General features: G+C 34.8%; 1 protein-coding gene across 1 annotated transcript in view; it reads right to left on the bottom strand.

Annotated features, from left to right (window-relative positions):
• Positions 1–17,883, bottom strand: part of ACSS3 (acyl-CoA synthetase short chain family member 3) — a 163,348-nt gene that overhangs the window by 49,784 nt on the left and 95,681 nt on the right. The window contains exons 8-9 of the mRNA XM_049626009.1: positions 15,522–15,673; positions 991–1,094 (exon numbers count right to left, since the gene is read on the bottom strand). Of these exons, the coding sequence (XP_049481966.1) occupies positions 991–1,094; positions 15,522–15,673 (256 nt within the window). The remainder of the gene's footprint in view (positions 1–990; positions 1,095–15,521; positions 15,674–17,883) is intronic.

Here is a 17,883-nt window from a genome sequence, read left to right as displayed (position 1 = left end):
TAAAACAGGTTCCAGTTAATTTCCTTACTTTCACATATATACACAAATATCCCTAAAAAGAAGCAGCATAGGGGCGCCTGGGTGGCTGAGTCAGTGAAGTGTCAACTCTTGAGTTCAGTCAGCTCAGATCATGATCTCACGCAGTTTGTGAGTTGGAGCCCCATGATGGGCTCTGTGCTGACAGCACATAGCCTGATTGGGACTCTCTGTCTCCTTCTCTCTGTGTCCTTCTCCCACTCGTTCTCTCTCACTCTCTCTCAAATAGATAAATAAATAAACTTAAAAAAAAAGAAAGCAGCAGAAAGGTTTTTTTCTTTTTTTAAATTGTATTAAATTTCATGTTACATCCGCTTAATATGACAATTTGTTTCCCAGGGATCACTTAGTGGGAGGAAAATAGAGAATAAACAAAATAAGTAAGTAAATAAATTACACATATAATGATAAATGTTTTGGAGAAAGATACATTTAATTTTATAGAACACAAGAAGGGAGCCAGAGAACCACAGAAAATCTTATGAGAGAAACACTGCTTTAAGAAAAGTACTCTGGGAACACTGTGCCAGCGCTACAGCAAAGCAGAGGGAACAGAGATGAGTGATGAGGACAATTTAAATCGGGGCAGATGATAATGCAGCTGCCACAGCTCAAAGGCAATGGGAGCGCTGAGGTGGTATGAATCCAACAGACACTTCAAAGGAAAATCTGAGATTTAGTCACTTATTGGATACAGGCAAAACAAAGAGGAGGAGAAGCAAGCAAGATCTTCAATACTCTATACCTAGAGACCAGGAAAATGGTGTCATTGATATTGTTTACAGAGACATTTTCAACAAAAGGATAACCAAAGAATTGCTTATTTCTACTGAAGCCAGAACCACCTAAGTCCTGAGTTTATGCTTGACGGTAATAGCTCAGGGTCTCCTCCAATCCTTGCAGTGTTTTCGAACACTTCTGCAATATTTCTGTACATGTTTGGAAAATGCTCACCAGTTTGCCACCAGTGGTCTAGGACAGGTACTCTGAAGACCTTTTTGGACCATTCCAGGGTCTCCACATCACATCGTTCTCCAGCCACAAACAACGTTTTGAACCTGAATATAAGAGGGAGCATGAATTCAAATTAATCCTTGAAAATAAATCTAAATAATTTCATCCTCATTCTTTAAAACATTCTAGAATCCAACCACATTAATTCCATCAAGGAAAACAACCGTATTATCACTATATCATATTATAGAATGGTGAGAAGGATTATTTGTTTTGACCCAAATGTAGCCAAATGGGCATCGCAACATTGAAGAAAGGTGCTTCCAAAGAATTTACAACTACAGCTTCTCTTTACAACTACAACTACATTCTTCCAAAGAATTTACAACTACAGTTTGGAGAAGAGCAATTGAGTTGATCTTTGTACTGCATCTGTCATATTCATCTAATGATCAAAGATGAAAACCTTTTTCCTCCTTGACATTATGTCTGCTAATTTTAGCCCCATGTTTGATTGCTGTATTCTATTTAAGTCTATACACAAAAATATACTCTTGAATATCAGCTAAGGCAACAAACAAGCTCATAAATATGATGTGCTTGTTCACTTTGGTGAGTTCCTTTGATAAAAATTACTCTGATTTCAAATACATATTTACCCTATTCCAAGGACATACATAGGAAAAACAGGTTATTTAAAAGTAAATACCATTGTGACCTTTCTGGTCAAAAAGACTCTTATCAAAAGGAATGCAAGGTTATTAAAGAGAGCACTATGCCACAGAATAGAAAGGATGAAATAGATAAATGGAATTGGGTTGACACTTTTGGTGGTTCATTAAAAGAATGATTGTTTTTCTTTTATTCTCAATGTTTCCATGGTCTATCAAAAAAAATGTATGTATGAAGAGTTAATTCATTGTCATCAAAGTAAAAATCAATCAAATAAATAAAAACCTGCCTACCCATTCTAAACAATATAATAGTAGCCACAGGAGATTTCTTACAGTTCCCTTATCATCTCATGAAGATTCATGGAGATGCAGATACTCCCACACCTATGCTCCAACAATATACATTTCCCCTCTTGGTTATAAGCATATACATCATTTTATACTTATTTGTTTCTTGTCTATTTCCCACAGTGGACCGTGAGCTCCTTAAGAGCATTTATCTTCATGACGTCAATACCCATAAAGGAATATCTGGGACTTTTAGGTCCTTGAACGTTTCTAGAAGCTCAGGAAGATGAAGTAGAGAGGTGGGGTATAGGTAAAACTTATGTCAGCTTGACTCATTCTTCTAAGTAAAAGAGGAAGCATGCTGTTTTGTTACACAAATATCCCTACAATATTTGTTACACAAATATATTGTTACACAAATATCCCCACAAATATCAAGTGACTTGAAGAGAGAAAATTTCTGGCTATTTTAGGAAATTTTTAATGAATAACATAAAAGCAAAAGAAGTGAAGAGCAGCCACTTGGCTTTCTTTCACTGATTCAATTAGTAGGTCTAGGAGGCCAAGTGGAGACAACACAAACTGGGTGTAGTACAGAAATAACGGGTGGCAAGTCACGCTAAAATTGCTGTCTGGCAAATCTAGAGCAGGTGTGAGAAATAGGGAAGCAAAGTAGGAATAATCGTGATGGAGAAAGATATCAGGAAAAATAATATAAAGACAGAGAGATGTAATTTCAAATGTCAGATCACCCATTACTAGTCTTTGTTAAGAAACCATTTAAATAATGTGGATCAATCATTGTGGTGAGTCACCTCTCAAGGTGCAAGATGCAAGGCTGCTAGGTGATAATTTAAATCTTTAAGAGCACTCAAGGGAAACAGAGAAAAGGGATGAAAGTAGGAAAGCAAAAAGGGAGAATAATAAGAGACAGAGACTAGAAAAGAATAAATTAGACTTTTTGACTATATATATTATGTATACATATATTGTGTATATATATACATAATATATATTATATATATTATGTATACATATATTGTATATATATATACATAATATATATTATATATATTATGTATACATATATTGTGTATATATATACATATATATATTATATATATTTACATAATATATATATGTATGTTTGTAACCTGAGATAAAATTTAGATAATTAAATGTATATTCATTATAACATGCTTAACATTAAAATGTGGACACCAAATATGACCTCATCTGGCAAAACAGATATAGCACAATAAAACAAATACTAAAACATTAAATTATTAAAACTAGGTTAAAATATTAAAAAAAAAGAATAGGGGCGCCTGGGTGGCTCAGTCGGTTAAGCGTCCGACTTCAGCTCAGGTCACCATCTGGCTGTCTGTGAGTTCGAGCCCCGCGTCGGGCTCTGGGCTGATGGCTCAGAGCCTGGAGCCTGCTTCCGATTCTGTGTCTCCCTCTCTCCCTGCCCCTCCCCCATTCATGCTCTGTCTCTCTCTGTCTCAAAAATAAATAAACGTTAAAAAAAAATTTAAAAACAAGATTAGTGTAAAGTTTTAAAGTTTAAAATGAAGTCAATACATTTGTGTTTTTAGATGCCAGGTAAAAACAAGACAAAAATTTAAATATAAAGGCCCATATTGTTGATAATCCTATGACTCAAAAATGTGAACTTATTTTAATTACATTTTCTTTAAACAGATTCCTAATATTTTAGAAAAAGTCTGTGATTACAACCATTATGCACATAGATAATTTGTATTAAAATTTATAAATGATATGTTTGGGTGATCCCAACAGTTTAGGCAAAGAACAATAAAAAGGAAGTGTTTTACAGATATCAGAGGCCATATTTCCATCATCTATCAAGTCACAGATTACTCCAAAGAGCTCTAGATTGTTCAGATGGTCAGGTGTTCAGTTTATATGTGAAACTGCAGATCTAGAATTATATATATTTTTGAAAACATGGGGTAAAATATTGTCAATTAAAAATATTAACACATAATACAAAATAATTTTTGGCTAATTAAAGGGCAACCGACATCTTGATATCACCAGCATTTTTGCAAGTTTTAATTTATTTTTTTGGCTTTTTTCCCCAGTCAAGTAAATTACAATTAACCTAATTAATTGGTTATAATGATAAAGTATTAACTAGTATTGAGTTTTTATCTGATGACAAATTTCCACATTATGTATTTTAAAGCTTAGTATTTATTATTGTGGTTTTGCAGTACAATTCTATCACTTATTTTTCTTAGAAGTTAATTACATTTTTATCATTATGGTAGCAATATTCATGCTGGCACTAATAAGCCATATATAAAGATGAAATTCCATAATGAGTAGTAAAGGTGACATCTGGCTTTTCTGCATGTCAGTCTCTTCCATTTCCAAAAAAGTCATTTATTATTTACTAAAACAGAGGAAAAATTGCAAGATGATTGGTGATTTAGAAAAATGTTAAAGTAGTATAGATTAATTCCTTTCCCTAAATACACTAAAAACTATCAATCTACTTTTTTATTAAAATTCCTCAAACTGCCCCAAAGTTATTACTTTTGTCAATTACAGACTCCTAATTGTATAACATTATTGAACATTAACATACTGTATACAAAGATTTACGAATAGAATATGACTAATGAAAAAATTAAGTCTTGTAATAAATACTTAATCAAATATTATTAACTCCTGGAGCACCTGGATGGCTCAGTCAGTTAAGCATCTGACTTTTGATTTTGGCTCAGGTCATGATTTCAGGGTTGTGGGATCAAGCCCCACACCAAGCCCCACGTTGGGCTCTTTGCTGAGAGCACAGAGCTTGCTTAGGATTCCTTCTCTCTCTGCCCCTCCCCTCTCATTCTCTCTCTCTCTCTCTCTCTCTCTCTCTCTCTCAAAAAATAAACTTAAAAAAAGCTTATTTAATGGAGCGCCTGGGTGGCTCAGTCAGTTGAGCATCCGGCTTTGGCCCAGGTCATGATCTCATGGTTCAGGAGTTCGAGCCCCGCATCAGGCTCTGTGTTGACAGCTCAGAGTCTGGAGCCTTCTTCAGATTCTGTGTGTGTCTCTCTCTCTGCCCCTCCCCCATTCATGTTCTCTCTCTCTTTCTCAAAAATAAATAAACATTAAAAAAAAAATTTTAAAAAGCTTATTTAATATATATATTATTAACTCTCAATTCCTCATAGTAAATAAAACCATTCAATGTGATATGATATTTCTATAACCAAGATGATTAGTGAAAGAAAAAAAACAGCATATATCTATAATTATAAAGATAAATTGTAAGATAATTTAAAGATAAACTCATGCCTCAGGTCAGTCTTATTTTTTAAAGGACATTTTGTGGCTTATAATAAAAAAGAATAGTAACATCACTTAATAAACTTCTCATTAATGACCTTGCAAATATTTTATTGATAATATGAAAAGACAAATGCCTCAAAATGAAAATATTTAAACAATTTTTCCTTGAAAATGCATTTTATAAACATTAATATTAGCCACTCTTGTAGTAACTTGGATTCTCTGGAATCCAAATTTACCTAAGTTAATTACATAGGTCTTCTATCTACGCTATAACTACACTGTATAATATGGAAGCTCTAAGCTACATGTGGCTATTTAAATTTTAAATTAGTTAAGATTTAAAAAAAAATGTATCAATGTCATGATAGGATTATCCTCTTATCAAGAGTTCAATAGTCACATGCAACTTCTATCCACCATATTGCAGAGCTCAGTTTTATTGTATAGTGCTGCCATAGATTTTGATAGACTAATAAATATACGGGTAATATTCTGATGATAGTAACACAGGGAAAGATGAATTTACTTCCAAGCATATACTACCAAAAACTTAAACAAAATTATAACATACAATATCTAGAGTAGAAAAAACCAGTAGGGGGATAGAATTAATGGGAATGAAACCTGTCTACTTTTCCCCAATTCTGTGTAAAATGGAGTACAATTCAACACTCAAATGAAGCTGAAAATTAAGCCAAGAGAAAGAGAAAAACAATAATATTGTCAAATTAATTTTAGTCCAAAATAAAAAGGAAGCTGCCCAAAAATGGATAAAAGCTAAAGATAAATTCTGATGAATGTTCAGGTAATAAATTAAGAACAGAAGAAAACTAAAGTGAATATTTCTTTCAAGCTCCATAAACTATCAAACAAGTGAAAAGTACTCTTCACTTGTGCCAAAAGAAGTTAAATAAAAATAGATCATTTCAGCAATGCCTCGTCAACTTCTAGTCTACAGAATATCATTACTTTTGCCACCAGTGTCCCTGAGGTTATCTCCATTTTTTCTTCATGCTATTTTCTTCCAGTTGCTCCCCTCTAGAATTCAGTTTCAAAATGTTACAGACACTAGTGTTAGTATTACACATGCATTTGTCACTCTGTCAAGGACCTACTAGCATTTTGTCCACCAGGCTCTCTCTCAAGCACAACCAGAAAAGCTAAACAGAATGTAAAATAGAAACATCTCTTTCAGGTATCAGAGAACTACACAGACAATCAGCACTGGAAGCATTAACATCCCAAGGAAAAAAATGTATAGAAACGTCTTACACTGACATGCCGTTTTTCCCCCTTTGGAATATCTGCCCAAGCAACTAGGGGTTGAGAAACTGAACAAAAACTGTGACTGAGAGGCTTAGAAAATGAACAGCAATTCCTGCCACCACAATTTCTTGGGGGGGAGGGGGGAACAAACCAACCTGGAACTCAAGACTCATAATGGAAAAGAAGGAGTAGAGGGTTGTAAAACACTCAAGTTTCCATTGGAATGCCTGAAGATTTACATCCTAACAATAGAGATAAACTGGAAAGAAACTTGCCTTCTTAAATACTGAAGTACAGCTGCAAATCAGCTAAAACCCGAACTGGATCAAAGTGATCTTCCCTTATGTTAACAGCCTGCCAAAATAAGAATTACTTTGTAGGACCTTAACAACTCCAGAGTGTCCAAGTAGCTATATAATTTTTAACATATGATGATCATTAAGATAGAAGGCCATGTGACCAACATGCAAAATAGAGTCATCGAAAAAAAATCACAAAGATTCACAGATAGTCTTGTTATTAGACATAGACTTCGCAATAACTCTGAATATGTCCATGAAATATTTGTATAAATTATCAAAGAACTAGAAATTATAATAAAGCATCAAATAAATATCTCTGAACTAAAAACACAAAAGTACAAACTTAGAGAAGTTTAGATCTAAAGAAAGTTTATATACAACTGAAAACAAGATTGAAAACCCAAAATGTAAGTTAAGAGAAAATAACCAATCTGCAACTGAAAAGAATAAAGGAGAAAAAACATAGAGTTTATGAGATATGGGTAATAGGGTAAAACGTTCTAACAAATGCCATTAAAGTATCAATGCCTAAGAAGGGAAAATAGATAGAAGCAATATTTGAAGAGATAATGGATAAAAGAGTTTCTAAAAATAATGAAAGCTATCAAGTTACAAATTTAAGAAGCAATTTGAATGAAATGAAATTGAATCCATAATTTATGGGAGGATGGGTGAAATAAAGAGGATCAAGAGTACACTTATCATGATGAGCACTGAGAAATACATAGAATTGTTGAATCATTCTATTGTACACCTGAAACTAATATAACACTGTGTGTTAATTATACTTCAATGGAAAAAATAAAAAAGGAAAATTTCTTGAAACAAATCTAAGATGTCTTTCATTCAATAAACAACACAGCATTAATGCGATAAATTAAAATAACCTTAATAAATTAAGAGATATACTATAATTATGAACTAGAAGTCTCAATATCAACTTGCCAGTTTTTAACATAGAAATCTATAAATTCAAAATAATCCCAAACAAAATTCTAGCAGTTCTATCTGTGTGTGTGTGTGTGTGTGTGTGTGTGTGTGTGTGTATAAACAGGCTGATACTAAAATCTGTATGGATATACAATGGAGCAGATTAAAGAGCAAAGAAAAAGGTGATGTACTGCTGTTACTACTACCACTACTAGATATCAAGACCTGGTATAAATCTATAATGACAAAGACACTGTGAGAGTAGCACAAATATAGGCAAATAGGCCAATCAATGAAACAGAATTAAAGCAAGAAACAGAAAGGACTTATGAACACTTCTATGACAAAAGTGGTATGCAGAGCCATGGGAAAGTATGGCCATTTAAATAAACGGAACTTGATTAATTGGATACATATAAGGAAAAAAAAAACAAGTTTGACCCCTTACTTCATGCCATACACAAAAATCAAACCAGTAAGATTATGTGAAAGGTAAAACAATAAAGTTTCTAGAAAATGATATAGAAGAGGGGTACCTGCATGGCTGTCAGTTAAGGGTTCTAGAAAATGATATAGAAGAGGGGTACCTGCATGGCGTCCAACTCTTGATTTTGGCTCAGGTCAAGATCTTACGTTCACCGAACTATACACACATATTTTATCAATGTAAATGTCCTAATTTGGTATTGTACTACAGTTATGGAAGATGAAGCCATGGGAGAAACTTGGTGAAGGGTACATAGGCCCTCCTTGTACTATCTTTGAAATCTCCTGTGAATTACAATTATTTTGAAATAAAAAAAATTTAAAAAAAAGATCTCTTGTTCATGAGATGGAGCCCCACACTGGGCTTGGAGCCTGCTTGAAATTTTCTTTCTCCCTCTCTGTCCCTCCCCCATATGCGCTCATTCATTCTCTCTCTCTCTCTCTCTCTCTCTATCAAAAAAAAAAAAATAACATAGAAGAATAACTTCCGATCTTCAAATAAGTAACATGTATTAAATAGGATTTTAAAAAGCACTAGCCATAGAGAAAAAATATTGATGAAAAGGCACATCTCTTCATCAAAAGTCACCGCTAAGATAGTGAGAGAAATTCAAATCACAAGGTAAAGATTATTTGTAATACATATAGTCAGTAAAAAAAAAAACTGAATTAAAAGTATATGAAAAGTCCCACAAATCAACAAGAAAAAGAAAACTGAAATGTGCCAAAGATTTGGATAAACATTTCACAAAACAGAATCTTCAAATGGCTGATGAAATATGAAAAAGCAGTAAGCTTTAAAATACAATAAACAAGAGATGTAATATTTTTCTATGTTGTATAAATTATTAAGATTTTACTTCTTGGGGTGCCTGGGTGGCTCAGTCAGTTAAGTGTCCAACTCTTGATTTCGGTTCATGACTTGATCCCAGGGTCATGGGATCGAGCCCTGTGTTGGGGCTCTGTGGTGTACACGGAGAATGCTTAAGAGTCTCTCTCTCTCTCTCTCTCTCTCTCTCTCTCTGTCCTTCTTCCCCACTCACACACACTCTCTCTCTAAAATAATAAATAAATAAATAAATAAATAAATAAATTTTTACTTCTTCACATAATGGCTTTAAATTATTTACTTTCTGATTCAACTACCATGGTGATAACTGGCAACTAAGTTTTTTAAAAGATTCAACAATGCAAGCTGGATATTTGGATGGCTCATCAGCAATCCACCACCAACCCAAAGACAGGCAACATATGGTCACTGTCATTCTGAGATTCGGAAGACCACATATTTGGAGCAGTGAGTCAAATGTAGGAGATCTCTGAAAGCTTTTAAAAAAGGACTGATAACTCTGAGGTTTTCTCATTTGTTTAAATTTTAATAGTCGTTGTCACTGAAGTAGGAAAGTTATTTGTTTAGGCGCTGCCAGCTCTGTTAGACCAAATGAAGAGAGGTGCAAAGCATGTACACATACATACCCTCGCCCACCTCTCCTACTATGAAGGCACACCTATAGTATGACATCCTCGATTTACCAAAGTGGTTCAGAGATTTCATGTCAAATGAGCACATAAAGAAAATGGGAAGAATTTTTTGTTATGAGATTTTGAACTTCCTTGAGAAACAGGACAAGAGTAGATGATAATATAATGGACTTATTATGTACATACTGCCCAGTTATGGGATAATTCTCAGTTTTATCATTCTGCCATATTTATTTCACTTAGAAAATAAAATTGAATTCTCCCCAAACCCTACTTAACTCATAGTTCTCTTCACCATCCCACTAGCCACCTAGTCTCAGTAACTAGCATTACTCAGAGGTTTTCATTTCCTGCATTAATTTCTTTTTTGCCTATTGTGTATCCCTAAACAAGACAATATGGTTTTTCATAATTTTTCAAATTTCTCTTGCTATGTGTAAGAGAAAAATAATCAGTTTTCACTTGCTTTTTAAACTCAGCATTATGCGTTTGAGATTTATCCATGCTAATACTGAAGTTCTGGTCAATTTCCACTTCTGAATATCCTGTTGAATTAATACACCACAATACATAATCTATTTTCTACTATGTTTTTGCTACACATGTACTTACTTATATTTTGTTTTGTTTTGAAACAAACCTGCTAGAAACCTTCAAATGCATGGTTTATTGTTCACATTGTTGAGAGTTTCTCATTCTCATCCCTCCATATTAATAAAGCTTGATCATGGGACATCTTGAGTGCATAAATATCTATTACTAGATATTTCCACTTTATTCTCTCCATAGTAGTGTAAAAACAGTTCTGCTGCTTTATATCCTTGCAAGCAAGTATCATTGTTAGGTATTTTAACTTTTGTCTATGTGATGGGAATAAAATGCCATTTCTCTGTTTCTTAGTGAGATTAAAGATCTTTTAATGTTTTGGACTACTCTTGTCTTCTCCATGAACTGACTGTCCATATCCTTTGCCCATTCGTCTATTGGATGGTGTGTTTTCTTATTGATTTGTAGAAGCTCTTTATATCCTCTACACTAATTGCTTAATGGTTATACATGCTGCAAATATCTTCTCTGAGTGAATCATTCATCATTTAACTTTGTTTATTCTTTTAGTGGGCGATTTTTCATTTTAATGTAGTAAATTTCATCAATATTTTCCTTAATGATTTGTGGTTTACACTTTAAAAGGTTATTCCCTACTAAAAATATATTAAAAGATTTTTCCATTTTCTTCTGAAAGTATTAAGTCTTTGCTTTACAATTTTAGAGCCTTGAATCCAGCTGAAATGTATTTTTGTGTATCGTATATGGTAGGGAACTCATTTTTTTCTACATATACAGCCAGCTGTTCCAGCACCAATTTATCTAAGGGTCTATCCTTCTTCCACTCGTTTGTTAAACCACCTCCTCTATAAATCAGGTTTCCATAGCAATGTGATCCGTTATTCAATTTTATTAGTCTTGTTTGTTGATCCCTGCTTCTATACTCGTATCTTAAGTAGAAGAAAAAGAGATTCTTTGTTGTTATTTTTATCTCTTGCTCCCTCTCCTGTGTTCGCCTTCTCTGTTCAATAAGTTTGTGGGTGATGTAGCTATCCCCCAGCGATCCGATGCCACAATGATGGTCCAGAATTCTTAATACACAGTGATACTCAGGATATCATAGATCCAATTCTAGGACAGCAGGTGGGCAGTTTAGTTCAGTCTACATTTGCTGGGCTATTCTCTGTTTCATTCAGACCTCTGTACCAAAGCTCACTATAAGTCCTAGTCCCAGAAAACAACCTCTAACCATCATTATCAATCTCTTTTCACGAGTGAAGAGTAACACTGCACTGCAAGTTCAAGCACTGAGCTGGCTCTGACTCCACAATCAAAGCTGCAGAATACCGGGTTTCTACTATGATGTCCATGCCTACTCTTACACCTAGCAAGCCTCTGGCTTCAGCCATGCTTACTACTTTGCAAATCTGTTCCATTTCTGATCCGCAGATATGTTTACTTTAATTCTGAGCTCATCTCTGATGCTCTGCTTTTTTTGTGTATTATCTCTCATTACAGTGCAATTGGGGGGAAAAAGGGCTGCATCGGAGCATGAGGTACTGTGATACCTTGAATGGAAGTACCAGAACTGAATTTTTTCTAACTTTATTAAGATTGAACTAGGAGAAGAACGTGGGAAAATAAATCAACATGACATGATGAAAAAGAGCAGTAAATTAGAAAGCAGACAATAAAAATAGCTATGACAGTCTAGGTTAAGAACTGTTCCAAGTGCTTTGCATGGATCATATAGCTTTTATTTTATTATATTCTTGTGCTATTACTATATTTATATTCTGGAAGGAGGAGCGGGGGGAGAAGGGAGGGAGAAGAGAGGAGGAGAGAAAGGAAGGAGGGCAAAAAGAAAACAAATCAACAACAAAAAGAACAGAGACGCTATGTAACATTGTTGAGGTCATACAACCAGTACATGGTAGACTTAAGCTCAGTGAGTCTAACTCCAGAGTAAGAATCTTAACTATATGACACTGCACTGCCTAGTCACAGCTTTGCTGCAGGGAGTTTTGCAATTCTGGGAACATTATTTCACCTTCACCTCTTTGTGACAAAGTTTTCTCAATTGTGAAATGAGGTAACTATCCTAGATGACTTCTAATCTGTTTTTCTAACTTCTACTCGTCTATGATAAAATGAATTTATAGTTCTGCTTAGTACCCTGTTTCAGAACATCTTTTGAAATTTGCTTTGGGAGTGAAAATTTCTGGCAGATCTCCACATTTATTTTATGTGTTGATTTTTTTAATATTTATTTATTTAGAGAGGGGGAGGGGCAGAAGGTGAGCAAGCAAGAGAGAAAGAGAGAGAGAGACAGAGAGACAGAAAGAGAATCCCAAGCAGGCTCCACTGAGGCTGATGTGGGGCTTGAGGCCACAAACTGTGAGATCATGACCTGAGCTGATATCAATCAGACACTCAACCAACCCCAGCCACCCAGGCACCCCTCCAAATTTACTTGTTTTTAAAAAAAACGTTCATTTATTTTTGAGAGAGAGAGAGTGTGTGTGTGTGTGAGCAGGGGAGGGGCAGAGACAGGGGGACAGAGGATCCAAAGTAGGCTCTGTGTTGACCGCAAACAGCCCAGTGTGGGGCTCAAACTCACAAACCTAGAGACAATGACCTGAGCCAAAGTCAGAAGCTTAACCAACTGAGCCACCTAGCCCCCTCCCCCAAATTTACTTTAAAACAATATTTAATGAGATTTGTAATACATTTTAAAAATACAATTGCAGGGGCGCCTGGGTGGCGCAGTCGGTTAAGCGTCCGACTTCAGCCAGGTCACGATCTCGCGGTCCGTGAGTTCGAGCCCCGCGTCAGGCTCTGGGCTGATGGCTCGGAGCCTAGAGCCTGTTTCCGATTCTGTGTCTCCCTCTCTCTCTGCCCCTCCCCCGTTCATGCTCTGTCTCTCTCTGTCCCAAAAATAAATTTAAAAAAAAAATGTTAAAAAAAAAAATACAATTGCATCATTTGGAATGTCCTGTAAGAGAAGAGAGAGGCTAAGTTCTGCAGATATATCACGAGCCTGCAGTCATAATACCTAGTGAGTGTCAGTGCGGTAAATAAGTATGAAAAGTCTTAAACATAAATAAAAAAATTAAAGATACAGTTGTGTGAAAAGACTTGAGTCCTGGTCTTTATTCTGTCTCTAACCCAAACTTAACTTTTTTGGACTTCGGTTTCCCTGTTTTTAAAATCAGAGAGTTAGATTTTTGACGTCCCTTCTGTTTCTAACAGTTCCTTAGTTCACAAGGGAGGATCCATTAAAGTTCAGTGAAGGTATTATCTGAATTGACTCGGGGGACCTGGGTGGCTCCGTCGGTGAGGTGTCCGACTTCAGCTCAGAACATGATCTCACAGTCTGTGGGTTCGAGCCCCATGTCGGGCTCTGTGCTGACAGCTCAGAGCATGGATCCTGCTTCAGATTTTGTGTCTCCCTCTCTCTCTCTGCCCCTCCCCTGCTCATTCTCTCTCTTTCTCTCAAAAGTAAACATTAAAAAAAAAAAAAAAAAAGAATGTGGGCCCTTGTCAGATTGCCTGAGTTAATTTCTTTCTAATGGTTTCTTAAACTTTCTGGTCCTAATATTACTCATTCGTAAAATGAGGATAATTACAATTCTTCCTTATTGTGGTGACTGAATGAGAGAAACTTAAACTGCTTATACCTGGCACGTAGCTGGTAATCAGTAAATGTTTGAATTTATTAATAGTAATTTGAATAATTGAGGGTGTTTTCACAGTCTGCATCATTAAACATCTATTAAAACCTACGTGCACACCATCCCGAATAACATAGGTGCCTAAAGACAGAAGGGCATCATCAGGGGGGACTTATTGCAATTTTCCTTACACTAAGATCTCATATGCCATATTAGTATTAGTTTGAAAAAAGGCATTTGGTGCTGTTCAATATTGTATATATCAGGAAAATTGGAAAAGGTTCCCGCCTTCACAGTAATGAATAACCTTCAAAACTCATGTACAAACGCGAAAAGAAGATGGTTTAGCAAATGAGAGACCTTAGCTTCCAGGATACACAACTTCACCCCCTGCAATCAGAATGCATTTGTTAGTAAAGACACAGTGCAAGATACCACAATCACTGTTTCTTCAAAACTCCCTGAAACTGTCTAAGACATAGAGACTATACACAGCCTATGACGTTAATACCAAAATCTACTTTTCTATCCTTTTGGCTGCAATGGAGGAAACAAAATTGAAATGTAGTAAATGAAGGAACAAATAGAGGGTGAGTGGAAATATTACAATGGAAGGTTCATTTTATGAACACTTTTATTTTAATGAGTATATTGTTTAGATTACAGGTGCAATTTTATGTAAATCCAGACCTGAGTTTTCATAAAATAAAAAAAAAAAAAAATAGGACAAGAATGAAAAACAAAGTCACTGACTGCCCAAACTGAGAGCTTCTTCCTTACACCTGCAGTGTATGATATCTACTTTAACTCCTTCTTTGGGTTATAACAACATACAATTCATAACATTTGGTGCTTAACTTAAAAATTTCGAAACAATAATTCAAACCCGTTTTTTCTGGCTTGAAGAAATTACAAAATCCTTCTTTTAGTTTATGATAGCAGTGACCAATTTCAAAGAGGTTCAATAAGAATTGATGTTGGAAACTGCCTTGCAGATACAAATTGCTATAATTATCTTTGAATATACATATCATTAAACTAAAATGGATGTCAATAAACCAACAAAAAATATTTAAACTATTCAGAGCATACTATTATAAAACAACAGAAAAATAATTTCCTTCACTCTTTCAACAACAGTAATTTGGACTATAATTTTCGCGTTTTATCTGTACATATGAAATCGAATAATATTTTCCCTCTATTTACACTATTATTCTATTTTCAAAGGATCGTTAGATGCTATTATACATGTACAAATGCATGTTAAGTCATGGTCTGCATTTTACTTTAAGGGAAATACAAGAAAAACAGTTTAAAAAAAGAGAAATATTTTGGTAAGATCTGAACTGAAATAAACACAATACGGTATTAAAAATATTCCCGGGTATAGTTAACATTCTAACTAATTCAAAGCTATGTTTAGAACAGTCAGTCTTAATAACATGCAGAATCTTTTGGCTCTTTCCATCGAGGTATCGCAGTGCCAAAAAAATGTATAATGTTCAGTTATTCATTCTGATGGCAGTTTTTAATGTAATTTGCCCCGCGCATCCCAAGTTCACCTTGTCAGAGAGTACCGCTTCCCCAAGGCTGCCCCAGGGTCCTGTTGACGGATGGCTCTAATTGCAGTCGGCGCTGTAAACAAGGCAGCTACTCCATGCTCCGCGAGCACACGGAAATAAGCGCCAGCATCTGGTGTTCCCACAGGCTTTCCCTGCGATGAGATTCATTTAAAATGTCACCGGGTAAAATGTCTCCTACTTCACTGACAGTTCAATGCTTATACACTTAACACAGCAATGTTAATAAAATGGGGTTCTCGACAGATCTGAGTTTTAAAATGTCCCCATACTCTACAGTAAATACATAAAAAAAACAAACGCACGCCCAGGCTTCAGAGAGGCCATTTGCTCCCTTACATCATCCTAAAAGCTTTTCAAATCGCACTGTTTTCCTTTCTCAAGTTTTGAACGATAAAGGATAGGGCGTATGTATCACATTCAAATTAGTAACATAAAACAGCCTTCTGTTTTCCAAGAAATTCAAGACATTGTTTTGTGTGGTAGGACTAAAGGAGAAATATGATTGCTACGAATTTCTAACTTTGACACTTGTTTTTTCATAATCACTTCTAAAAGTGACAATAACAATTCTCTAAATTTTTGAGAACAGAGAAAAATATGGAATCACAGTAATTTCTGCATAATAACCTTTTCAATTAAATGCCTCACTCCAAGGAAAGCAACTTCTATGACTTAAAAATTCAGTAAGATATCTCCAGATGTATGCTTTCCATAGCTTCCAAATGACATTTCACATATTCAGTGGAAACTCTGTGAATAAAAATCTAACAATATTATAGAATACGTAATCAAAGGGACACAAAGCATTTTTATTACTGATGTTTCCACAAAGTGGAAAATGCGCATAGCATAAATCAGTGATTCTGCAGAAATTCTGTTACATAAAATCTATGTTGGCCCAGCCATATCCCCTCCTTCCTCAATCCATTCTCATCACTGCTAGTTTTTCCTTTGATTCTAAGGCAAGGTGCCTGGAATGTTAATATATGTTATATGAAAAAATATGTATTATAGGTATGTAATATATATTTCACAATCAAATCATTTTGGGAGGGGTTGGGTAAGAAAAAGAAAATAGGTTTCTTACTTTGGACCATCACTTGAAGATTTAAAAGTGTTAAAGAAAATCAAGAATTCCCAAAAGAGGAATTACTATATGTAATATTTCACAATCAAATCCTTTTAGAAGGGGTTGGGATGGAAAAAGGAAAGCAGGTTTCTTATTTTGGATCATTTCTTGGAAAATTAGATGTTAAAGAACATCAGGAATTCCCTAAAGAGAGTTACTATATGTAATATTTCCTAAACTTCTCTGCCCACATCCCCTATATGAACATCTCATAGATCTTATATTCTAGAGAACACACTTGGGAAACACTGATGAGGTAAAAAGAGGAAAGAAGTTGCTAGTAGCAAACTTAGCGCTCTCCTCAAACACAGAATAATAAATGAGTGGATGATAATAAGAGGCCAATCATAGCTGTCTAGTAATTTAGATTCAGTATCTACTTCTGACTGGATCTTTGATAGGGCGTTATTTAGTTTGTACTTTCCTCTTTTTAATGGTTACCCTTAATATTCTTTAAATGCAATTTTATTTTCTTTTGGAAAAATATAACCCCTTTCTTATATTCTGTTGCTTTTTCTCTTGGTCTTTTAATACCAAAGACAGTATTTATTGTAACTAGAAATTCACTTTTATTATCACAACTATCCCAAACTTTTCATTTCGGTTTATTCCATTACCACCTCATACAGGTCATGAGGTTGATACAGTATGGAAAGCTGCCAGATACAATTTGGCAACTCATGTACATAACTTGACTCACACATTTTGAAGCCTTGAGCACATCAGTCTAAAATGAATCAAAAAGTTATTCTTTTGAAGCAAGTGAGGTAAACATTTGACTTTTACTTTTTCGATCTGTCTTAGGCACTGATCAGTCCCTGGTGTACTAGATTGTGACCTTGGAAATCTGATCTCATCCACATAAAAATTATTTATTAACTGATCATGTGCAATTGACTTTCCCTATCGATGTTGCCATTTTCTTGCCCACTAAATAAGAATAAATCACTTTTCCAATATTTCCTCGATAAAAGCATTGAGATAATATTTTACAGTAGTTTGACCTCTAATGAAGGAAGATATTTTATAGCCAATTGAAGTTGAATTTCATTACAATTCCAGTGTCATGGGACAAAGACAATATACCCACAAAAGGGTGATATTAGTGTCATAACAAAATACTATACCATAATGACTTTCATGTATTTTACAATGCCTTCAATTAATTATGTCTAATGATAATGACAGCTTAAACATTAGAAATATTAGTTA

The sequence above is a fragment of the Panthera uncia genome, chromosome B4 (genome assembly GCF_023721935.1).
Source record: "Panthera uncia isolate 11264 chromosome B4, Puncia_PCG_1.0, whole genome shotgun sequence".
Taxonomy (NCBI): Eukaryota; Metazoa; Chordata; class Mammalia; order Carnivora; family Felidae; genus Panthera; species Panthera uncia.
The sequence above is the reverse complement of the archived record's forward strand: the minus strand, read 5'-3'. Positions and strand labels throughout refer to the sequence as shown.